General features: G+C 44.8%; 1 protein-coding gene across 2 annotated transcripts in view; it reads left to right on the forward strand.

Moving 5' to 3' along the window:
• The first annotated feature begins 1,240 nt into the window (after window positions 1-1,240).
• Window positions 1,241-25,033, forward strand: part of PGM5 (phosphoglucomutase 5) — a 181,764-nt gene continuing 157,971 nt past the window's right edge. Inside the window, exons 1-2 of one of the 2 annotated variants that reach the window (XM_043566588.1) lie at window positions 1,241-1,580; window positions 21,937-22,099. In XM_043566588.1, the coding sequence (XP_043422523.1) occupies window positions 1,320-1,580; window positions 21,937-22,099 (424 nt within the window). In that variant the 5' untranslated portion in view covers window positions 1,241-1,319. The remainder of the gene's footprint in view (window positions 1,581-21,936; window positions 22,100-25,033) is intronic. The other variant, XM_043566589.1, reaches the window with a different exon arrangement.

Consider the following 25,033-nt stretch of genomic DNA (forward strand, 5'->3'; position numbering starts at 1 on the left):
GAAAGGTGATAGAAGCAAAAATAACAAGTGTTCTTCCCTCTTTGGGTTTTATCCTTTTTGTCCGTTCTCCCTTCACTTCTATTTTCTATGGGGTGTTTCTCGGTTTTGGATTTCGGGTGGGCTTTACGGAGGCAAAGCACACCATCCCTAGCCCCCACAGAATGAGAAGAAGCATGGAAAGGACCCGGAACAGTTCCTGGTGCCGCCTTCTGGTCCATTTGAGTTTATGCATTCATTCCTGTGGGATATTAAGGGCTTTCCCCTCCTCCTGTCGAAAGTGATGAATCAGGGTAGGAGCTCAGCTGTGTGGACAAATAGTGTGGGACAAGCCTGTTTCTAAGCAGGAGCGAGGCTCGGGAGGGTAAGAAGAATAAAGAAACACATGTCTGTGTTGCTGTCTTTGCAACCACCACAACAAACAAGAAAAAACCCAACACTTTCCACACTGCAGATTGTGCTGCCTTGAGAGAGCCCAGGGCAAAGTGTGGATGGCTGGGTGGGTCCTGCCTGATTGAAGGGCCTGACAGTATGTGATTCCCTGCAACAAATGGTAGTGGTGGGGTGCACACACACACATACACACACACACACACACACACGCACGCACGCACGCACGCAAGGCTCAGCCTCCAATTTCAGCGCTGGCAGAAGATAACAATTCTCAGTTCGCCTTTCCAGGGTTATTTTTGGCTAGGGCTGTTCGCTGGTGGCAAAAGGTTCAGCCCCCTCCCAGCTCCCTCCCTCGTCCTTGTTCAAAAGAGAAACTTGTGCTCCTAAACTGCCCACTTGCAGGGAGACCGGGAGACAGGGCTGCGGTGGGAGGGGAGAGAGGCTGGGGGGTCTCGGAGAGGTCCCCAAGTCCTGCTCAAGCTCTCACCGATCCCAGGCTGTTTTCTGGCGGAGGGTGTGATCCGGGGAGAAGCGATCGCCCTGGGGGGAGGCTTGGGCCGGGCGCGCGAGGAGGGTCGCCGGGGGCCGGGCTAGGCGGCCCCGGGGAGCGGACTTGGGGACCCCCCCGAAAGCGACTCCAGCTGGGGCACGACACTGCCAGCGCCTCCGGAGCTCCGGCCCAAGAGGGAGTGGGGCAGGAGCAAACTTTCTTGGGGGGTGGGAGCCGAACTCTGCCGGGGCGGCGCGGGGAGGGACGGCTGTCGGTGCCGCCGGAGGGCGCAGGGCCGGCGGCGGCGGAGGGGGGGCCCGGGGCGCGAGGCGGAGCCCGGGCGCGCCGCCAGGCTGGTGGGGAGGGGGAGGGGGGGTCCGGCGGGCGGCAGATTCCCTCCGGCTCCCGGGAGCCGAGGCAGGACCGGCCAGTAGGCGCCATGGAGGGGAGCCCCATCCCGGTGCTGACGGTGCCCACGGTGCCCTACGAGGACCAGCGGCCGGCGGGCGGCGGGGGGCTGCGGCGGCCCACCGGCCTCTTCGAGGGCCAGCGCAACTACCTGCCCAACTTCATCCAGAGCGTGCTGTCGTCCATCGACCTGCGCGACCGCCAGGGCTGCACCATGGTGGTGGGCAGCGACGGCAGGTACTTCAGCAGGACGGCCACCGAGATCGTGGTGCAGATGGCCGCGGCCAACGGGGTGAGTGACCCGCCCCGGGCCGAGCCTCGCTTCCCTTCCGCCGTCCCCCCCCCCCCCCCCCTCCCCATCCCGGGTCCTCTCCTCCAGCGGCCCGCAGCCTCCCCGCCTCCGGGACGCCCCACGGTGTCAGCGCCCACCGCCCCAAGGCCTTCAGGGTTCTGCCTCCGGGGACCCCGCCGCGTCGCCCTGACCTCACCCGGACTCGGAGTCCCGCACCTGCCCGCGGTCCGGTTGGGCCTTCTCCTCCCCAGCCCTTCACAACTATTTGTTCTGACCCGCGTCCACTGCCCTTCCAACCCGCGCTTCTTCCCTAGGCCGGCAACGCAGTGTTTCCCCCCCTTTTTCCTTCTTTTTTTTCCCCCCTCCCGTGTTCTATCTGCTGTCCCCTCCTTCCACCCTAAATTTTGGCTCCGCCAGAAATTGAACGGGAGTGTTGTCTCAAACACACCCGCGGGTACACACACACACACACACACACACACACACACACACACACCAGCGTTGATCCCTGACGCATTTGGCAAGAGTGCACCCTAAAGTTTTTTTTTTTTTTAATATAAGTGGTTTGTGAACCCAGGGGAATTACTTCACTGTTGACTTGATGAGGGTAGGGATGGGGTGGAGATCAGTTTGATGCTCTACAGCCTGGGCTCGCAGTTGTGTCTGTGGGGGTAGCTCCGAATGATCGGAGATGAGGCTTACGATGCCTTCCTTGAAGCAATTCCTAACTCCTCTGCAAGAAGCTCTTTGGCGTTTGACTGCGTTTTGTGTCTCTTCCCCCCATTCTGTGTCCCTCCTGATTTCCTCTCTGTTCTCCCACGACCTCTGCAGGCTTCTTTTGCCATCTGAGTTCTCAGACCTTGGGTTTTCCCTTCTTCTCCCTCCTCCCTTTCTGTCCCACAACTAGAAACACCTTCTGGCATCATCCCATACCCCAATTTCCTCCTTCCGCAACCAGGCAGGGCAGCTTTCCCACCGTGTCTGCAAGAGGGACCCCTCACTGCAGGGGTCTCTGTGGGAAACATTGTCTAAAAGAGTAATTTCAGTCTTGGTGATACGGTCGGGTGCACGTACATAGCACATTTAAGTGAAATCTCTGCCGATGTGTATGGGAGTGTGAACATTAAAAAAAAGAAAGAAACTGAATGGAGTGCCTGGGTGGCTCAGTAGTTAAGTGTCTGACTTCAGCTCAGGTCATGAACTCACAGTTTGTGGGTTCGAGCCCCGCGTCGGGCTCTGTGCTGACAGCTCAGAGCCTGGAGCCCGCTTTGGATTCTGTGTCTCCCTCTCTCTCTGGCCCTCCCCACTTGTGCTCTCTCTCTGTCTCTCAAAAATAAACATTAAAAAAATTTTTTTTAAAAAGACACTACATAATTATCTGGCATTTGGACTCCCTTTTGCCTTCCTGATCCCCTCTGTTTAGCGTTCTCAATTTCTTTCTTTTTTTAATCTTTAGGGCTGTCCATGCTTCATTTTGTCTACTATAATTCCCCTCGCTCAGTGTTTTAGGGATGACGGAAGTGGATTTTTTTTTTAAGTAAAATAACCCAAAAGCAATTAGGAGAAAAGAGCCGAGGGGTGTGATGGGTAGTGGAGACGATGCTGCTGAAGATTCAAGACTTGTATTTCTCTCTGGTTCCGTACTTGGGATTGATGGAAGTTGGCTTGAATCGGGGAGTTGGAGACAGGTTGACGAACGGTCTTTTACTCTGTCGGACACAGCTGTTCCCGTGGAGTGATGGAGAATAATGGGCCTTGGGGGAGCTGTGGCAGCTTTCATATTCTTTCCCGGGCCACTTTTTCCGGGACATGAGAGAAATATCCGCTTATTTATCGCGGGTGAGATTTGAGAAGCTACAGTTGTTGATTTGCACGGGCAAATTATTATGAAGCTTTCTTATTTCTTGGCACGCTTGATGATCAGGACTCCACGACCTCTTCAATGGGTCTCCTCTGATAAATACATTTCATTTACGTTAAGGGTAGAGTTGATTTTAGGAGATAGTGTATGTTAATAAATGGTTAAGATAGAGTCACACTTAACCTGGTGGTTGTTCCGTGGGACAGAATGACAAGTTAAAATACACATATAAGCACCATCTGTTAAAGTATCCGAAAACATTATTTCTAAAATCGGTGGGTATGGGCGAAGGGAATGGTCCACATTTATCAGTGTTTCAGGCAGCCAGTTTTAACCTATTTTTTTCCTCATTTTGTTCACCTTCTTGAGGGCTTTTGCTAAAGCCAATGAATGACCTGAAGGCTGGCCTTCAGGAGAACGGGGGTTTACGAAAAGCCAGATTGGTCTTGAATGATGGGTAATTGATGAGAAGGAGCTTGCCCCCTGACTTGGCCTGCGGAGTTACACTCAGGAATGAGGAGTTTTGATTCTGAAAGCTTTTGATTCTTGCCTTTTTAAAAAGCGTTCACGTTAGACATTCATAATAGGCTAGAAAGATTGTAGAAACATACAATGTATTCTCTTGGAACTGACTTGGATGTGACTGTGTGGGTTGCATTCTCTGTATCTGAAAAATCTTGGTTTTGATAGAAAAAGTTAATTTTACTATACAGTTTAATGTTAAAAAAAAAAACCCAGCAGTTGCTCTTCGATTATATAATTGCTGAAGGGGAACAGAAGTTTGGAATCTCCAAAATGGTGGATGGCACTACTTGTGTTTTAATATACCATCGAGTTTGAAATAGCTTCTCAGACATATACCTATTTAATTTGGGATAAAATTTTTTTTATTATAAAATTATGAAAATTTCAAACTTTTGGAAAAGTGGGGAGAATAGATAAATGACATCTGTATGCCCATACCCTAGATTGTTCACATTTTTTTTCTATATATGTTTCATCTTTTTTTGAGGGCTATTGTACTTTAAAGTATATTAAAGAAAATGACATTTTATCCCTAAATTCAATGTGGATCTGTAAAAACTGAGAACCATTTTCTTGATAGTTACAATATCATTATCATCCCAAATAAAATAAAACATGATTTCTTTGTATCGTTTATTACCCAGTACACATTCAGATCTCCTCAATTATTCTGAAATGTTTTTCATAGCTATTTTTTCAGACTAGTTTCTTCTACTCAAGGAACACACAGTGGATTTGGTTATTTGTCTTAAGTCTCTTTTAATCTAGAAATTACCTCCCTCTTTATTTTTATTTCGTATTAATGAAACTGACTTGTTGAAGAGACTAGGTTGATTGGTTGTCCTGTAGAATGCTCCTCTCCGCCCCCGACCCTTACTTGAATTTTCTGATCTTTTTTTTTTATGGTGTCATTTAACTTTTCACTATATTTCCTGTGTGTGTGTGTGTGTGTGTGTGTGTGTGTGTGCGCGCGCACGCGCGCTAGAAATTAGTTCAAAAGGTTTCATTAGATTCAGGCTCAATATTTTCTTTTTCTTTTTTTCTTTTGCAAGACAGTTTTATAGGCACAGATGTATATTCATGTTATATCTTGTTAGGAAACATTTTCTGGTTGACCCATTATTCATGATGCTGAGATGATTATAGGGCTATTGTGGTGATTGCCTCTTCTTCCAGTATTTTCCCTCTTGAAACTAGCCAGTAGCCTGCAGAGTGAACTTTGTACCATGTGAATATCCCTTTCCTGTCAACTTTTATCTGATGGTTTGAGCATCTGTTAATGATCCTGGCTTGAGTGGTTTATTTCATTAGGGTTTTCAAAATGATTTTTGAATTCTCTAATTCCATCTACATGCATTTAGCTGCATTTTCTTATGAACTGGGCATTTTCCTCACTATTGGGCTATTTGGTTATTCTGTAATATAGTTCCTTCTGGAACAGCAGAACACATGTTTATCTTTCTCTCTTTCAAAAATGTTTATTTTTGAGAGAGAGAGAGAGAGAGAGAGAGAGAGAGAGAGAGACAGAGACAGAGGGAGAGAGAGAGAGAGAATGGGGGAGGGCAGAGAGAGAGCGGGGGACAGAAGATCCAAAGTGGGCTCGCACTGACAGCAGGGAACCCTAAGAGGGGTTCAAACTTGGCAACTGTGGGATCATCTGAGCTGAAGTCAGATGCTCAACCAACTGAGCCACCTCGGTGCCCCTCTTTCTCTGTTTAAATCACCACCTTTCAGAATAAGGATTTGGTGAAATAGCTACTTCTGCTGGTGACACGTGAATTTTGTTTTGCTTTTCCTCTTTTGAATATCACTATGGACTCTTGAATTTGTATACGATGAATTTGAGTGGATTAGTAAATAAAGGAGAAGAGATTTTTTTTAACCTGTTTTTGTAATTTTTATGTGGCTGTGTGAACTTATCTAAAAAGTCCCCGGAAGTATTTTAATTCTCTTTTAAAGATACAAACTGTGTCATACTATATAGAGCAAAAGAAAAATACTAAGTATGAGGAGTAAAGAGCATCATTTAAAAGAACTGGGAAACTTTATTGCTAATTTAAACTTAGTTTGTAACTAATTGATCTTTTATCCTATTTCTTTTTCCATCTGCTTCAGGTACTCTGCAGGGGTTTAAATTCTCTAGGTGTCAATTTATTCTAATCTCATGAAGATTTCAAGAGCTAAATGCAACTAATGGCTACATTATGAATAAATGCCTTTGCCTTCCTCTGGGTGGATCCATGTGTGACTAAGGGCGTCTCTCTCTCTCTCCTCTTTGTTCTAATCTTTTTTTTTTTTTTAAGTCCTAAAATACCTTTAATACTGGACAGATGGCAGCGCTGTGTCTGCCTCAAGACATTTCTGACTTTTTCTAAAGTCTTCTGTCTCTGGAGATGACACTGTGTATCATCGCTGTCCGATAGAACTTTCTATGGTGGCGGAAAGGTTCTGTAATCTGTCCTAGCCACTAGTCACATGTGATTATCAAACACTTGAAATGCACCTGCTGTGACTGAAGAACTGAATCTTACGTATTATTTAATACTGAAATTTAAATTTAAATAGCTACAAGCGGTTAATAGCTATCATACTGGAGAGCACAGCTCTGTCACTTAACATTTGTTTATTTTTATTTTGTTTTTTTATGAATATAATTTATTGTCAAATTGGCTTACATAGAACACCCAGTGCTCATCCCAACAAGTGCCCTCCTCAGTGCCCATCACCCAGTTTCCCTCCCCGCCCCCCATCCCCAGCCCCCCCATCCACCCTGTTTATTCTCTGTATTTAAGAGTCTCTTATGGTTTGCCTCCCTCCCTATTTGTAACTATTTTTTCCCCTTCCCTTCCGCCATGGTCTTCTGTTCAGTTTCTCAAGATCCACATATGAGTGAAAATATATGATACCTATCCTTCTCTGACTGACTTATTTCACTCAGCGTAATACCTTCCAGTTCCATCCATGTTGCTGCAAATGGCAGGACTTCATTCTTTCTCACTGCCATATAACTTAACATTTAAAATCTAGTATTTTTTTCAGCGGAGCCAGACCGTTACAACCAAAAGCAACTTGAAGTTAACTAAAGTAGGGCACCCAGTGCTACCAAGGCATATTTGGCAAACCCAAACGAGATTTCGTCCTATGATAACCACACTCTCTTTTGACTTTAGCCTGGGAGACAATGAGGTATGGTGGAAAAATCACTGTGCCGGCAGCTGGAAGGCTCACTTTCTTTTCCTAGCTCTGTCGTACAAGTTGCAGACCAAATGCTTCAGCCTCTTGAAATACCTAGAAACCACTTGTTTCCTCATCTATAAATTGGGTATGACAGCATGGCTGAATTATCCTGGGAATCAAATGGAGAGCTGCCACCAAAAGCATTTTGTAACATCCGTAGCTTTAAGAAGTGTCAGGGAATATTATTGCGGCCCGTGAATGCATCTCATACAATAATGATTTGACTGCATGTATTGAACCGAACGGCATAGAGCTCTGTCGCACGTTTTAGTCGAGAGAAAATCCTTTTGTTGATCGGCCACACACCGTACTGGCTATGGGATAATCGCCAATGGTAATGGTAATGTTAGCAGTACCGTTCAGCTTACAGAATTCAAGAACTCCTCGATGCCTTGTGAAGTCTTTTAGGGGTAGAAGTTGAAGGGCAGTGGTATGAAGAAGGCTGGGTCAGCAAGGGACTTGGGTGCGGCTTCGAGAAGGTTGCTTACACTGGTTGTGTTTGATTCTAAAAGGTGGTTGTTTCAAAGAATGGGAATGCACCTGCCTTGACATTTCTTAGAACTGTCTGGGTTACAAATTTTGATGTGGCCCCAAAGAAAAAGGAAAATAGATTTGCAAGGGAGGCAGGGTGGGATGTGGCGGTGTGTGGGATGTCCAGAGGGAGGCAAGCCGGTGTCTCAACACCGAAACCTTCTTTCCTGGAATGGATCTGGAAACCTGGGCTGGGCCGGCTTCAGGTCTTGTCTCCAGAAGGGAAACAGAACCGGATGGTGACTGCTCTGCATTTTCCGGTGTTCACTACAGAATAGGTGAATGGAATGAGCTGCTGTGGCCCAGACATTAGGAAGAGCGGGTTTGGGATACACAAGAAAGCCCTCAAGAGACTGCTAGAACTTTATCTTGCTTCCCCTCCCAAATCCCCATCCCTGGGTTTTGGAAGTGGCAAGTCTATTATATGAGAAATAGTAAATTTTAGGGTGTCCTTGGCTCCATCCATCTTCCTGTTCAGTCAGTTCATCCTTGAATCTTTTAGCCTCAAGTCTTCATTCACTCTTTTTTTTTAATGGGGAAGGAAAAGGAATGGGAGAGGTTTTGTGAACAGCTGGGCCCTCCCAGTTGCTGGGGTGGGTTATTTTAAGCTTTGTTGAATGTGTCCAGAGACCCAGATGACATTTTTAACTAAGCTACTTTATTAAATCTTGGGATAAAGCATAATGATGTTTATTGAACACGCACACACACTCACACACACACACACACACACACACACACACACACACCAGCAACATTATGTGTGAAACTTGCCCTATGAATTTTCTATAAAACATCTGTTCTCTCTGAGCCCTTCGTGAACTATGCAAGTTTGGTAGTTTCTGTTAAGACTTGAGGGATAGAAGTTGGAACCTAGTTTTGAGGAATCTAAGCATAGGTATTGGCTTCACTAACCTTAACCTCTATCTTTTGGGCCCTAGCCACTCTTGTGTTAGACAACAGTAAGGTAAGCGAATCCTGTAATAGGATTTGAACAGGATTATTTGAGAATAACAGGCAGGGGGATAAAAAAGTCTGGATTTCCCAGGGATCTTTAAATCGAAGGTAGAAAGCTCAGTGTCCTTTGTTAGCCTACAGCTTTGACAGTTAATTGCCAGCACTCATGATTTGCCCAATATGCCTTTAATGTTTACACTTGCATAGCCAAAGGAAAAGCTTTGGGTCCTTTTATCTGACTTGACTCTCACTGATTACGAATAAGAGGATATCTGGAATATACACAAGGCTTGTTAACATCCACATTTTCTTAAGCTTTAAATACCTTTCATCTCCTATATTTTTAGTGATGTCAAATTTCGGAGTGATGCTTGTATTCGTAGGAAGAGAAAATTTTCAGGAACGCTCAATCTCCAAAGAAATCCTTTCCCTTGGCATAAAGTCACAGAAATTTTCTTTCCCTTTCCAAGTCTCTACCTATAGGTGTTTTGCAGAAATATAATATTTAATTGTTGCCCTTCTATTATTTTCCTCTAAGAAGAGTCCTCTTTTGTGGCTAGGGGTATCTGGTTTTGTTTTTAGGGCTTTCTTTTTTTTTTTAAATTTTTTTTTCAACGTTTATTTATTTTTGGGACAGAGAGAGACAGAGCGTGAATGGGGGAGGGGCAGAGAGAGAGGGAGACACAGAATCGGAAACAGGCTCAAGGCTCTGAGCCATCAGCCCAGAGCCTGACGCGGGGCTCGAACCCACGGACCGCGAGATCGTGACCTGGCTGAAGTCGGACGCTTAACCGACTGCGCCACCCAGGCGCCCCTGTTTTTAGGGCTTTCTAATGGAAAGAGAAAAGTTGAAATCAGAAGACCACAGTTTATTCTATTTGGCAAAAGATGCCACAGAATACTGGGAGGAGAGTTTTATCACAAATGGTTAATATACGTAGCGTATGAAAAGCTTTTCCAAGTTAGTAAAAAAAATTCAGAAAATTCAGAAGAACCATTGTCAACTACAACGACAAACGCCTGAAAAGGACATCCTCATTAATAACTGAAGAAATAGAAACAAAAAAAAATCCATCAAGATGAAAAAAATTGAAAGCACTCAGGGTTGGCGTGAATGTTGGAAAATTGTCATGTTAAATCGACATGTTAAATTGTCATGTTAAATGGGAGTTGAATCGATAAACCTTTTGGCTGGGCAGTTTGGCAGTGTGTGTCAAAAGTAATGGACTATTTATCCAATAATCCAAGAATCCCTTAATCTAAGAATCTATCCTGTAAATTTCCTGATACGAATGTGGAGACGTCTACGTACAAGAACACTAAGAACACTGCCGCTTTTGCAAAAGAGAAACGTGTAAACATTTATATGTTTAACAGGAGAGAACAGGTACATAATTTGCGGCACGGTCACACCATGGATGCGTTAAAATGCATGAACAAAGGAGGTGGACCTATATGGACATGAAAAGGCTGTGAATGATCGTTTATATTCAGTGAAACAAATTAGTAGGGGATCATGGGTAGCATGATGCCACTGTTGGGTAGGCATAGAAAATAGGGTTGGAAGGACATACTCCAGCTAACAGGTAACAGTGAATACGTCTGGGGTATGTGGGTGCATATGGCGGGAGAAGGAGAATCTTCTCCCTTACTACGTCATATACTTCTCTTTACTAAACGATCATCCATGGATGTGCATTGCTTTGGTCATTCAACACATCAGTAAAGAATAACAAAGCAAAAAGGAGAAGCTCTGAGTTTGAATGATGACACCTCCATTTGTAACTTATATGACCGTGGAGAAGTCAGCTGGCCTTCTGGGATTTGCTTCCTCCTTTATCAAAATAGGGAAGGTAAAACCACTTTCTGCACATCTTCCAGGGTGGATGGGACGATTGAAGACGGTAACGGATTATTAGGAGTTATTTATTCACGTAACACAATTATCACCAAACTCTTTCCCTCCGAATAGGATAAAAGGACGTGTGCACATGTACATTTTCTTTTAGTCTCGGTAGCTTTACGGATCAGAAAATGCCTGTTGCTGTGGAGATCACAGTTCTTTGGTAAGGCTTCTACTGGACTTTTGGTACTCCGCCATGCTGCGGGCTAAGGCTTGGGCGGTGACTCCTGAAGTCACCATCCCGTCCCCGCTCCTCGTGTGTGCATACGCCACACACACACACACACACACACGCGCACACACACACACACACACACACACACACACACACACACACACCCTGCCTCGGACATCGAGGTGGCAGCAGCTGTTCTGGCATGGACTTGAACTCAAAGGATTGTTTTTCTTCGCAGGGTCTGTGCATTATTTCGTGTTACGAATTAGCCGAGTCTGGGCCAAGCTTTTCCACACCTTAAACCTTTCTGAGGCTCGCGCTGTGTTAAAGCAGAACACCCCTCTACCGAAGCCAGCTCTTAATCTGCTCGTTTCATGAGGATTTTCCAGCCTAATGGACTGGGCCACGTGAGAGATTACTGAGAGGAACAGACCAGGCAGAGGCTAAGAGACTCCACGCTAATCTGCTGAGGCGTCTGAAAATGCACAGCTGTAGGCACTAGAGATGCGTTGAAGTGTTCGGTCAGGATGTTTGTCAGGGGTGCCTGGTCCTGCAGCCTTGCTGAATGTTTGGTTAGGAGGCATAATCTTTTTTGGGACAGCATCTCCCAAACGTAAAGTGACAGATGCAGACGCGGAATATAATACAGAAGACCCAGCCCTGCTGTCATAAATAACCGTAAATTGTTGAATCTTGCTGAGTTGTAAATCTTTTATTGCCGGGGGTCTTTAGGTCACTGGAACAGAGTATAAGGAGTGGGGGCTCTTAGCAAATGGCCTGTGATTATTTCCCAACCAGACAGAAATGGGTCTGATGGAATTTATTTAACAAGCCACATAAATGCATTTTAATGGATTGTGACAACTACTCTGAAAAAAAAAACCCACATGGCTATAGAGACTGAGTTTTGAGGGGAACATATAGGCACATATACGTGTGTGTGTGTGTGTGTATCTTCATGTATATATATGTGTGTGTGTATATATATACATATATATAATTTTTTTCTGTCTACCTATAAATGTGCCAGATGGAAAGTATTCTTAAGCATTTAGAAAGTTTATCAAATAGCTTATGTGTGTGCACATGTGCACAGAACTCCCCCTCCTCCAAATATGTGTCTTCTTCCCTGGATGTATTCAAGAGGAGAGTAGACCAGATTTCAGAAACATATGAAGCCTGCAGAGACCCGAAGGAGGTGACTTAATGTTCCCAAATGATCTATGTTTCTATGATAATGAATAGAACTTGTGCTGGAGTTGGATGGGCTGAAAGTAAGAAATATAAGTAATATAAATCATACTGTTCTAGGCAGGAATCTGTCTTGCAGGGACAGCTTTCTGCAGTGAGCTCAACACCACGGGTAAGTTAGGAGATCGGCATAGCACATAGCAGGAGACAGTACACGTCAGAGGCACAGACAGGGGCAAGGAAAGAAAAAGATGAAGGTCACGACAGGGGTACAGACATGGTCCTGTCACTCCTTACCACGGGCGTCAGCAGCTTCTCAGTCAGGAGGCCTGGCGGTCGAAGAAAAAAGACTTTGTACTTACGTAGGCAGGTTACAACTAATTTGCTATTTCATTATTGGCAGGCTACATTCGGTTTACCTGATTTTGTAGCGTGGTTTTAGTCCTCAAACGCTTTTTAGTTTCGCATCTAAAAACCTCGGGTGGAAGAACGCTTTTATATTAGTCTATGAAGGACGGTACATTTAAATAATGGAAGACTATATAGACGCTAAAATCGCGTTGTGGAAGAATACTCAGTGACCTAGAGACACAGACGGCAGGGAAGGGCTGCGTATATTAAGTGAAAGATGTAGGTGACAGAAAATCCCTTCTGCAAAAATATGGAACTATGTAAATGAAAGAGACAGAGAGAGAAAGAGAAACGGAGATACCAAGATACAAACAGTACACACAGAACGTTAACAGTGTTCATTTTTAGATTTACAGATCACTCTTATTTTCTTCTTGCTGATGTGTTCTTCCTAAATGTTCAAAAAAGGAATGTATATAATATATAAGTAATTATATATATTTACTGAATTATATATATTTATTATATATTGTATATAATTATATTATATACAACATATATAGTATATAATTATATTATATTATATACAATATATATTATATATACTTAATTATATATATTTACATAAATATATGTAATTATATATAAGTGTATATATAATATATATGTATATATATTATACACTTATACACACACATATAACACATATAACATATCTACACATATATGTTATATACAATGTATATTATATACATATAATATATACATGCACATGCACACATAACACAAACATGTACACACACATGTTATATATTACATATATACATGTTACATATGTATACATACACACGTGTAATATATAACATATGTTATGTGCATATGTGTATGTATAATATGTATATATAATATACATTGTATATAATGTATATATGTATATATATAGCATATGTGTTATATATATTTGTAATTAGAAAACCATTGTAGGTTAGCAAAACGACAAATTCATTCAATTGCTATGAATTACGGAATTCACACCTAAGAATTAAGAAATGGTACGAGGAAGAGGAAGGAAAGCAAGGGTAGGGCCCTGAGTATTTACTTGGTGTCAGACACTGAGCTGCAGCTTGCTTACATTACCTCCTCTCACCCTCCATCCGTTAGATAATAAAACCAAGAGACAGAAGCACCTTGCCCGAAGCCACATAGCTAGCAGGTGGTGAGGCAGTTTGTATCTCCTTTCTTGTTGGATCCCTAAATCTCAGATCATCTCTGGGCACTCAACTCTGCCTTCTTGACCCAGGTAGATCCAGTGGTTCCTATCCTGGTCTTCATTTGGATTGATCACTTCATAAAACAGCAGCAAATAGACCCTTTCTTATTTTATTTTTTAAACGTTTATTTATTTTTAAGACAGAGAGAGACAGAGCATGAATGGGGGAGGGTCAGAGAGAGGGAGACACAGAATCCGAAACAGGCTCCAGGCTCCGAGCTGTCAGCACAGAGCCTGACGCGGGGCTCAAACTCACAGACCGCCAGATCGTGACCTGAGCCGAAGTCAGACGCTTAACCGACTGAGCCACCCAGGCGCCCCGACCCTTTCTTATTTTAGTGAGACAAGTTCTGTACCTTAAGGTGAAGATTTCAGTATTTTCCAAGCACTGAATTACCTAAATACCAGAAGGGACAGAAGTTCTAATGTCACCTCCCCCATATTGCACCTGAGGAAGGCTAGATGGCCTGATTCTCAATGAGCTCTTGAGAAATAGAACTTGGCCCAAACTTCTGGATGCCTGCAACCTCTCTGCACCTGTCCGGAAGTTAGGGACTGAATGCGAAATCCATCTTGGTTCGATTCTAGTGGGCTCTCGTCTCCCCTTCCAGCCCCTAAGTGTGTGCATACAGACTTCCAGGGGGACGGGAAGCTGAGGATGGGCTGTTACTCCCATCTGGTCTCCATGTAACAAAGCCTGTAACTGCATAATTATCCATGTGCAAATGGAGAAGTCCCTTGATGTTTGGATAACCACATCCATGTCTTGAGTTTGTTATTTCTCGAAATTCCACTTAGCCGTCTCCTGCTTCCTCATGTACCGCACTGCACAAAGCCTGGCGGCCCTCCCTGGCAGCTGGGGCTGAAAGGCGGAAGGACGCCCTGCCATCATGGCAGCCTGGCTTTGGCCTTTCTTCATGGGTTTTGGTTTTTGTTTAGCCGAGAAGACAGGAAATATGTCTTTGTGTATCTGGCTTTCCATGCACTCTGGAGATGGCCGTGGCGGTGGCTGTGTGGTCCCGCACAGCACTCGCTCTGTGAACCATCAAGGAAGCTTCTGTTTATTGCTCTTTTTGTGCTCTGATTGCTTCGGGAATTGCAGGGCTGTGACACTGCGAGTGGAGAATATTGAGGAATGTCATGCTTACTTTTTCTTTTCTCGCTTTGGGACTCTTTTTAACAAATGACTTATTTAAGGCTGAAAGGAAATCATCCGGGGGGAGGCATAGTTAAGGGAGTTCGTTCACACATGAAAACAATCCCGTACTCATTAGTGTTACGTGACCGGGGAAAACTCACGTGGCGTCAAAATTCTGCCCCTGCTCTGAGATCCTCGCCTGCGGCTTTCAGCTGCACAGCGCTGCTCTCTAGGACTTTGAGTTAATTAGAAACTGTGAACTCGCGGCTAAATCTAATTTAGGAGAATCGTCGTCAGCGACGATGCTATGCCCATGCAGGGGTGCAGCAGTCCTGCCGCGGTCCAGGTGAGGTTTCAGAGCTGATGGGAGGTACTGACAGCAAGTTAGGAGAACGGACACAGCGAGATGGGTTAAGTACCCGCAGCCGGGAAATGTGGCTAATTGCATGCTGCCCCCTGCTCCACCCTCTCTGTCCTAAGATTTTAGGAGTCCCGGCTCAGTAGGAACAAGTTCATGCCGTGTCTGTGTCTCTGTGTGTCTGGGAAAGCGTGTGTCTCTCGTTTGTCCGTGTGACAGTGTTCACGTGGCTACCTGGGACCCGTACGTGGGTGCCACCTGTTGCGTGTGTACGTGACCGTGCACTCGGGTCCACTTTGCCCCTCTTTCCAAGCGGGAACAGAAGGACGTGTTCCTCGGTGGCAGGAAAGCCCACCCTGGTCCCCCCTCCTCCAGCCAAAACCAGATCACGTGGAAACTGGAGAAAGCCCCGCGAGGGGGGGGTCAGGAGGGAGCAGCAGAATGCCTTGACGTGGACCCAACCCCCCGGGCTGCGGTCTGGGTTTCAGTCGGGAATACAAGTCAGATGCTGCCTCAATGCTGTAAACAAAGCCAACGCTGCTTGTGTAAGTAGACTGACTCCTTGCACTGCAACGGTCTGCTACATTGGCCCGGGGGGATGGGGAGCATTTCTAGGGCTTCTGTTGGAAAGTGAAATGGTAGTTTAAGGGATAACCTGTTGTCTGAAAGGGAATTTGAAGTGTTGGAGGAGGGGGATGCAATTCGGGGGAGGCAGGACTCCCATCTCCATCTTTTAACTTTGAAAGTGAGTGCTCTTTGCTTCAACAACAGGGCTTCCGAAGGCTCTATTTCTTTGATCAATTACTAGCTCTTGAAACCACGTTTTCCCCAATGATGTTTGTCTTGGGATGACTGGTAGAGGCAGAGCTGACGGAAGACGAGGAAACAAACAGCCACGCAGAGCAGAGGGTGAGGTGAAGAGGAAGGACAGAGATGGCGCGATGCGGCCGCCAACCCGGGAATGCTGGGCGGCCACCAGAAGCTGGTAAAGGCATGGATCAGATTGTCCCCTGAAGCCTTCGGAGGAAGGGGGCCCTGCTGGAGTTCAGACTTCTGGCCTCCAGAACCACGAGAGACTCACTTTGTCTGGTTTTTAAGCCACCATGTTTATGGCAATTTGCTACATCAGAGCCTCAGGAAATGAATATAGATTTTACATTTGTTTAGAGATTTTTGGTTTAGTTTCTCACGGCTGCTGTAACTAATTGCCATTAACACGGTGGCTTAAAACAACAGAAATTTCGTCTGTCACAGTTTAGAGGCCAGAAGTCCGAAATCCAGCAGGGCCGTGCTGCCACTGGGGGCTCTAAGGGAGAATCATTCCATGCCTCTTATGGCTTCCGGTGGCTCCCACATTCTTTGGCATTCCTTGGCTTGTGGCCACTTTCCTCTGATCTCTGCCTCTTCCTCTGGATGTATCTTCTCTCCTGTGTCTCTCCTTCAGCGAGAACCAAGTTCCTTCCCCACCATTATGGAACTGGTCCAAATGCAATCAACCCGCCACCAGCTGGTTAGCTGATCACCTCGGGAATGATGCCATATTGGGAACTCAGTGTTGGTCTCTACTCCTGGCAGATCGCACGCCCAGTGGTGGCCGTAGCCAGGTTGGCTTTGGCGAGAGGAAATCTATGTTGCTGAGCCCACGTATAACCTCCCTTCTTGCCACTGTGGCTGCTTGGTTCCTGAGCCCGTCGGTCAATGACACGAGTGGCTGGGGTAAGAAGCTGACCGGTATTCACAGAACAGGTCATCCTACCCACTTGATTTGTAAAGTCACTCCCTGCTCAAGTCACTTTTTAGTGAGCATTCGCAGGGGATGCAAATATCTTCGTGATTTCCCGTGTCTTACCTTAGAAGCACTGTCACTTACTCTCATGTATCTTCTCCAGCCCTTACCGTGCCTCAGATGCCCCCCAACTAGATTTATATTCAGCGTACAGCCCTACCCCATTTTTATGGTATCGGTGGTTTAATGAGCAGGGCTACCTGGGTAAAATTTCCAGATAATCCGAACTTAATCTTCTGTTAATCAGTGATAACCAGAATGTTAAAGGGTGAATTTTTATTCAAGTATTTTTTTTCTCACATGAACGTTCTTAAACAGAATATATAGTACCTTTTCAAAAAAGAAATCATTGAGATTCATTTCAGATATAAAGTTGGTCTATAATCTTGACTACTTAACAAATGAGTTGTACCTATTTATTTTTGTATTTTTTCCAAGTCCTGGTCACAAGGCATATAGAACTTTACATTGTCGTAATAGCGTAACACTTACTTTGTATTCGGCGTTTTTGATTTAGCATTAAAGCATTGTCTTTGTTCCTTCTATACCATTTAAGAAAATGTCATTTGTTATAGCAAGTAAGCCTTTTTAACAGTAAACAACTTTTATTGCCTTTAAACACAGTGGAGAGTTATGTCTCACCCCTGTCAGAGGGTTTTGGCTGTTGAGCAAAGACTCTTGGCTTCCATCTTGTGGCTCTGTCTCTCCTAGAGCCGCGCGTTCACCTGCACGGAGTCTGTGGAAGAGGAACTAGGCACATGAGGTAGATCTGTTTCTCACCATCTTTGGCCCAGAAGGCACAGGCGTTACTTCTGTTCCCTTCTCTTGTTCGTTTATCGTCTGCTGTGAAATTAGTCGTGTGGCCACACTAGATGCAAGGGTGGTCTGGGAAATGTAGCCCCTGGCTGGGGGCTGGAGGGGGGTGCTATTCAGTGACACGTCTGTCCTGTGGAAGCGGATCATAACGTTTTGTGGGCTGTGAACCAAGTCTACCACAGCTGCACAACCTTGGTAATTACCCTTTAAAATGGCTGAGGAATATTCTATATGTTGGTGCATCACGCTTTACGTGATAGGTCCTTCATTATTTATTCTCTCTTATTTATAAAGATTGTTTTTAATTTTTCACTTCTAACGAATACCACTGTAAGAATACACACACATTCCTCTCCCCGCCCCCCCCCTTAAAGATGGTTTCTTTACGAGCAATTCTAAAAAGGTGGGAGAGACAGAAATTTGCGAGCAAAGGTTACAAATGTTTTTCAGAGTCGTGAATCTACAGACTTATTCCTTGAGGGCGGTGACTAGTGTGATTATTGTCCCTGTGTCTTTCCCATCTTGATAAATGACACCATCACCCATTAAGTTATTGAAGGTAGAAATCTGGGAGTGGATTCTTTCCCTCACTGGCCCTTGTATTCGTCGTTCATTGCTGTGCAAGAAATTATGACGCAACTGATGGCCTAAAATGATCACGAATCTTTATTTGGCTCACAGCTAGATAGGTGAGAATTTGGCTCACAGCTGGATAGGTTGTTCTCACCTGGGGACTCTCATGAGGTCACAGTCACATACTCCTGGGGTCTTTGTCATATGAAGGTTTGACAGGGACCGGAGGATCCTTTGCAAGATGATCCACTCGCACAGCTGGCTAGTTGCCGCTGGCTGTCAGTTCCTCTCCCTATGGGTGCTTATGCAGGGCTCCTTGCGTGTCTTCATGACAGAATGGCTGGTCCCCTGTAGAGTGAGTCAACAATCCAAGAGAGCAAGACGGAAGCGACAGTGTCATGTATGGCCTCACCTTGGAAGCCACACACTCTCAGTTCTTCAGTGTTTTACTCACCACGCGGTTCTGCCCTGTTGGTGTGGGAGGGTCTGCGCAAAGACCCCACTACCAGAAGGCAAGGGTCACTGGGCGCCATCTTGAAGGCTGGCTACCAGCGTTCCGTATTTCATTCCAACTACATGTTCTTTTCATTCTCCCTCTTCCAAAATCTCAAATAGAATCTCTTCATTTCATTTCTCCTGTCTCTTGCCTGGTCCAAGACTATCCATACTCAGCTCTGCTGTGATAGCCTTCCACCTGATCTTTCGGCTCATCACTCTAATGCATTCTTCACATAGCAGCCGTTCGTTTTTCCAGTGAATTAATTCAACATATTAATTGTGTTCTTACTACATAATAGGTTTGTTCTAGATTGTCAGAATATAGCAGTGAAGAAAACAAAGACCTTAGAGCTTCTATAAAGCAGGGAAATAAATGAATAATAATGGGAAGTATTAGGTGGTAATATACATACTACAGAAGATTAAAACAGGCTAAACGAAGGAGAGGGCAATAGGAAAATTAGGAATGTGTGGGTGCTGTATTATACAGGTCTGTCAAGGGTGCTGTCTCTGATTAGTTGACATTGGGACAGAAACCCCAAAAGATAGAAGGAGGCAGGCATGCAAATATCTGGGTAAGAGAGTTCTAAGCAGAGGGAAGAGCAAAGACAAAGGCCCTGATCATGCTTGATGTGTCTGAGGGATGGTAAACCAGCCAGTACGGCTAGAGCAGAGGAAGGAGGACAGCGGAGGGCATCAGGTGTTGCAGGGCTTACAGAGGACGTTGACAACTTTGGGTTTACTTTGGGTTGGTGCAAAAGTCATTGAAACCTTTTGCTGACATGATACAACTTGCTTTTTATTTTTTATTTAAAAAAATTTTTTTTTCAACGTTTATTTATTTTTGGGACAGCGAGAGACAGAGCATGAACGGGGGAGGGGCAGAGAGAGGAGACACAGAATCGGAAACAGGCTCCAGGCTCTGAGCCATCAGCCCAGAGCCTGACGCAGGGCTTGAACTCACGGACTGCGAGATCGTGACCTGGCTGAAGTCGGACGCTTAACCGACTGCGCCACCCAGGCGCCCCCCAACTTGCTTTTTAAAAAGGTCGTTTGGACTGCTCGTTCTGTGATCTATTTATTTTTTTTAAAAATGTTTATTTATTTGTTTTATCCCAAGCAGGCTCTGCATTCAGGCGTGGAGTCCATCGTGGGGCTCCATCTCGTGACTGTGAGATCATGACCTGAGCAAAATCAAGAGTCAGACGCTTAACCCACTGAGCCACCCAGGCGCCCCTCATCCTGTGACCTTTTAAAATGTAAATGATATCAGGTCACTTCCACTGCTTAAAGCCTTCTAGGAATTCCCATTGCACGGCTATTATGATCGCCATGTTTATTGCTATTATTGAAATTGACACCCCACTATTCTCTATCACAGAACCCTGCTGATTTCCTTCCTAATACATATCTGACTAGCAAATATTATTATTAGGCTGTTTTGTTTATGGTCTGTCTCCTCCACTTGAAAATATGTACTCTGAGGATGTTGTGGGTCTTTCTATACTAAATCGTCCCAGGACTCTGTTGTTCTTGGAGCTCTTGTGTTTGTTCTTTGCACATTTTTTTCTGTGTCTTCCCTCATTGTCATATTTGGTCGGTGACCTACTTCTAGCAATGCTAGAGTTTGTTCGCAGTTCTATCAAGCTCACAGGTGGTGCCCATGCTGCTGGTCCCTCGAGTAACAAGGGGGTTTGATCACCAAGCTCAACTGAACATTGAAATCACCTGTAGAGCTTTAAAGACTATGAAGCCTTGACCTACTCCTAGATAGGCCAGTATAATTAGTCTGAGATGCCGTCTGAATATTGGTAACTTGAAGGCTTCCTTAGGGATTCTGAATTGTAGTAACATTTGAGAACCACGGGATTAGATGACATTGGTCTCTATTTTAAGACAAAGCATACCGAGTAATACTCTGTAGGGCTATGTGGCTTTCTTTTTTAAAATTCAGCTTAGTAGCTACAGAAAGACTCTGGCCACACCCATGGATGACTTCCAGATCTCTGCCTAGCATGGCCAGATAGTTTCTCCAGTGTCCCAACACACACTGTCAGTGGCAGAAATAAAATTCTTGCCTTCATAAGAGCGGTTGTTCTGAGTGCATTCAAATACACCTGCTGACTACAAGGCTATAGGAAGCCAGGACTCTTCTGTATGAATTTGTGCTCAGGCAGAGAGAAGAAGGGGATGAAGCAGAGAAAACCTACATTTCTTTTTTCTTATAATTTCTAGCATGTTCATGTGCAGAGTTTCTAAGCCAGTAACAAACTAAGAACCTCTTGTGTAGAGGAACCTTCATGAAGGTTCTAAGGTTCTAAGAACCTTCATGCTAACCCTTTGGTCATCAGAACTGGAGGGGCACATGTACCCCAATGTTTATAGCAGCTCTTTCAACAATAGCCAAATTATGGAAAGAGCCCAAATGTCCATCAACTGACGAATGGATAAAGAGGTGTGTGTGTGTGTGTGTGTGTGTGTGTATATATATATATATATATAAAATGGAATACTACTTGGCAATGAGAAAGAATGAAATCCTGCCATTTGCAACAATGTGAAGGAACTGGAAGGTATTATGCTAAGTGAAATAATTCAGAGAAAGACAGATATCATGTTTTCACTCCTATGTGGAACTTGAGAAGCTTAATGGAGGACCATGGGGGAAGAGAAGGGGCAAAAACAATTTCAAACAGAGAGGGAAGCAAACCATAAGAGACTCTTGAATGCAGAGAACAAACTAAGCACTGATGGTGGGGGCGGGAGAGGGGAAAATGGGTGATGGTCATTGAGGAGGGCACTTGTTGGGATGAGCACTGGGTGTTGTATGTAAATGATGAACCATGGGAATCTACCCCCCAAACCAAGAGCACATTGTATACACTGTATGTTAGCTGACTTGACAATAAATTGTATATAGATATAAAGTGGATGTTTCAAACTACTAAAAATCAATGGGGCAGGTCCAATTTACAGCTTAATAGTTGGCTGCTACATGTGGGTGCCCCAACTGGTGTTGGAGATACTGGGAAGGAGGCAATGCCAGAGCTCTCCTTTACCCCTTAACCCAAAGCCCACTCTATGCCTTTTGCAAGTGATTGTGTGTTAACAGAGCCTGGGGCACTTCCCATTGAAATGCCTTTGATCCCGTGTAACTGGATTGATTTTTTTCCTTGGCTGATCTAGATTGGACGACTGATTATTGGACAGAATGGCATCTTGTCGACACCTGCTGTTTCCTGCATTATCAGAAAGATCAAGGCCGCCGGTGGAATCATTCTAACAGCCAGCCACTGCCCTGGGGGACCAGCTGGAGAGTTTGGAGTGAAGTTCAATGTTGCCAATGGAGGTATGTAGTTTAGAGGATACCTTAATCTTCACGGTTTCTGTCCTCTTAGGTTATTGTAGTCTTACAATGACTCTCTGATGGTAGACGAGCAAGGTGGAGAGGAAGTGGCTCAGAAAGTTCCAGTGAGGGATCTGTCTTAGGGTTCTCCAGAGGAACAGAACCAGTAGGCTATAAAGAGATTTATTATAAGGAATTGGCTGGGTTCCCGTTCAACATGACAATGTAGGAATATCTGGTACTCACCTCCTCCCATGGACACACCGAATCTACCGATATATGGAACAATTGCCTCTGAAAACCAAAAACCAAAACCTAAAATCTAGCACAGCAACCCCTTTCCATAGGGCAAGTGAGAGGGAAACCACTTCGAAGTGGGTTGAAGAGGCTGGGACAGGGGCACCTGGGTGGCTTGGTCGGTTAAGCGTCCGACTTCGGCTCAGGTCATGATCTCACGGCCCGTGAGTTTGAGCCCCGCGTTGGGCTCTGTGCTGACCGCTCAGAGCCTGCAGCCTGTTTCAGATTCTGTGTCTCCCTCTGTCTCTGCCCCTCCCCTGTTCATGCTCTGTCTCTCTCTGTCTCAAAAATAAATAAACGTTGAAAAAAAAAATTAAAAAAAAAAAAAAAAAAAAAAAAAAAGAGGCTGGGACACAAACCCACCACCGGTGAAATGATCCACCCTCTGGAGAGAACAGAAAACCTAGAGAGTCTCCCCAAGAAAGGGAGGGTTTGTACTCTACTTTGGGCACCCCACCTTTTAAGACTGGTACTCGAGAGATGCGCCCCCCAAAACATCTGGCTTTGAAGACCATCTGGCTCGCACCCTCAACCTGAGGACTATGACAAACTGAGGGATGGCTCTTAAAGGGCCTACCCACAGCCACACCTGCCCCGGGCCCAGCGAGGGAGTTAGCTCACATGATTATGGAGGCTGACAAGTCCGGAGACTGTAGACCCAGGAGAGCGATGGCAGAGTTCTAGTCTGAGTCCCAAGGCCTGAAAAACAGCACTACTGATGGTGGAAGTTCCAGTCCGAGACCAGGTTCAGGTTCAAAGGCAGGAGAGAACCACTGTCTCAGCTTGAAGCCAGACAGGGAGAGTGACTTCTCCCTTACTCAGCCTCTTGTTCTGTCCAGGCTCTCAGTGGGCTCTCAGATGAGGCCACCGGTAGTGGGCACTTTACACAGTCTCCTGGATGCTAATCTCTTCCAGAAACCCCCTTACAGACACACCCGGGATAAGGTTTCACCAAATATCTGGGCACTGTGGGGCTCAGTCAGGTTGACATATAAAACTAACCCCACAGCGCTTGAGGTGGCCTAATGAGATCTCGAACCTATTTGGTGTTTTGCGCCTCTGTACTTCTTAGCACAGTCAAATGGTTGAATAATTGGTGCTTATCTGATGTGGAAGGGGTCTGGATTAAAAAAAGAATTTTTTAATGTTTATTTATTTTTGAGAGAGGCAGAATGTGAGTGGGGGAGGGGAAGAGAGAAAGGGAGACAGAATCCAGAGCAGGCTCCAGGCTCTGAGCTGTCAGCACAGAGCCCAACGTGGGGCTCGAACCCACAAGTCACGAGATCATGACCTGAGCCAAAGTCGGATGCTCAACCAACTGAGCCACCCATGCACCCCTAGAAGGGCTCTGGAGTTTAAAGTAGGAACTTACTCTAAGTCATTTAGACCATTCCTGTTATTTGGCAGATGAACAAATCAAATCCCCAAGAGGCTCTTGTTCAAGTTCACATGGCTCCTCAAAGCCAGACAAATGAGTTTTTAACATAACTCATAGACTTCCTCTTTCCTATAGCGTTGACTTTGTCTCACTGAAATGCTTATGATCGTTCCACTTTTTTCTTATATTAACAGAAATTTATAGTTTGGAGGTCTTTGTGGGGTGATTTATATGTAGGGGTGAATTAGAAGAACAATTTTAATTTTTTTTAATGTTTATTTATTATTGAGAGACAGAGACACAGAGCATGATCAGGGGAGGGTCAGAGAGAGGGGGAGACACAGAATCCAAAGCAGGCTCCACGCTCCAAGCTGTCAGCACAGAGCCCGATGTGGGGCTCAAACCCACGAACTGTGAGATCAGGACCTGAGCCAGTCAGTCGCCTAACCAACTAAGCCACCCAGGCGCCCCGAAACACAATTTTAAACACATATTAAGTTAAGGAGAATAATAAATGGGTAGCTTGTGTCCATTATTTGTTTTTCCATTTTGTGCTTTTTTTTCCCCTAAAAGATTTTAAGGTAAATTAGAGCATGAAGACATTTTACACCTAGATATTTCTGAATACATCTCTTCAAAAGAAAGACCTATTCCTACATAACTACATTATCAGGCCTAACAAAAATAACACTAATTCCCTAACATCCTCTAAAACGTAATCTATATTGAAATTTTTCCAGTTGCCTCCAAAATGTTATTTATAGCTGTTTCATCCCAGAACAGGATTCATCCCAGAACAGGATTCATCCCAGAACCATGCCTTCCATCTGCTCATCAAGTCTCTAAATTTTAATCTTGAACCCTGAGTCTGCTATTATAGGTGGGTAGGAGCTGATTTTTAACCAACAGCAGTTACTTTTATGAATCTGAAGGCAATATTTATTATTTCCCCCTCCCTACAGCCATTTGGGACATTATCCAAGCAAAGGAACTTCACTCCCATCAAGTGTTTAAAAAAAAAAAAAAAAAAAAAAGACCCGCAGAACACCTTACAAAGTGTCCCGTGATGGGAGAAGCTCTCCTTCATTAAAAATCACACCTAGGACCACATCTAGTCTTGCAACAGGTACTGAGAATTTCAGGAAAAAACAGGCAGTATTCAGGTATTTTATATGCTGTTAACGCAAGAAATCGAATGGGCTCAGAAAATGGGAGTTTGCAGAGAAATACGATATGTAAGTTGCCAAACTAAACAATGGATT

The sequence above is a fragment of the Prionailurus bengalensis genome, chromosome D4 (assembly GCF_016509475.1).
Source record: "Prionailurus bengalensis isolate Pbe53 chromosome D4, Fcat_Pben_1.1_paternal_pri, whole genome shotgun sequence".
Taxonomy (NCBI): domain Eukaryota; kingdom Metazoa; phylum Chordata; class Mammalia; order Carnivora; family Felidae; genus Prionailurus; species Prionailurus bengalensis.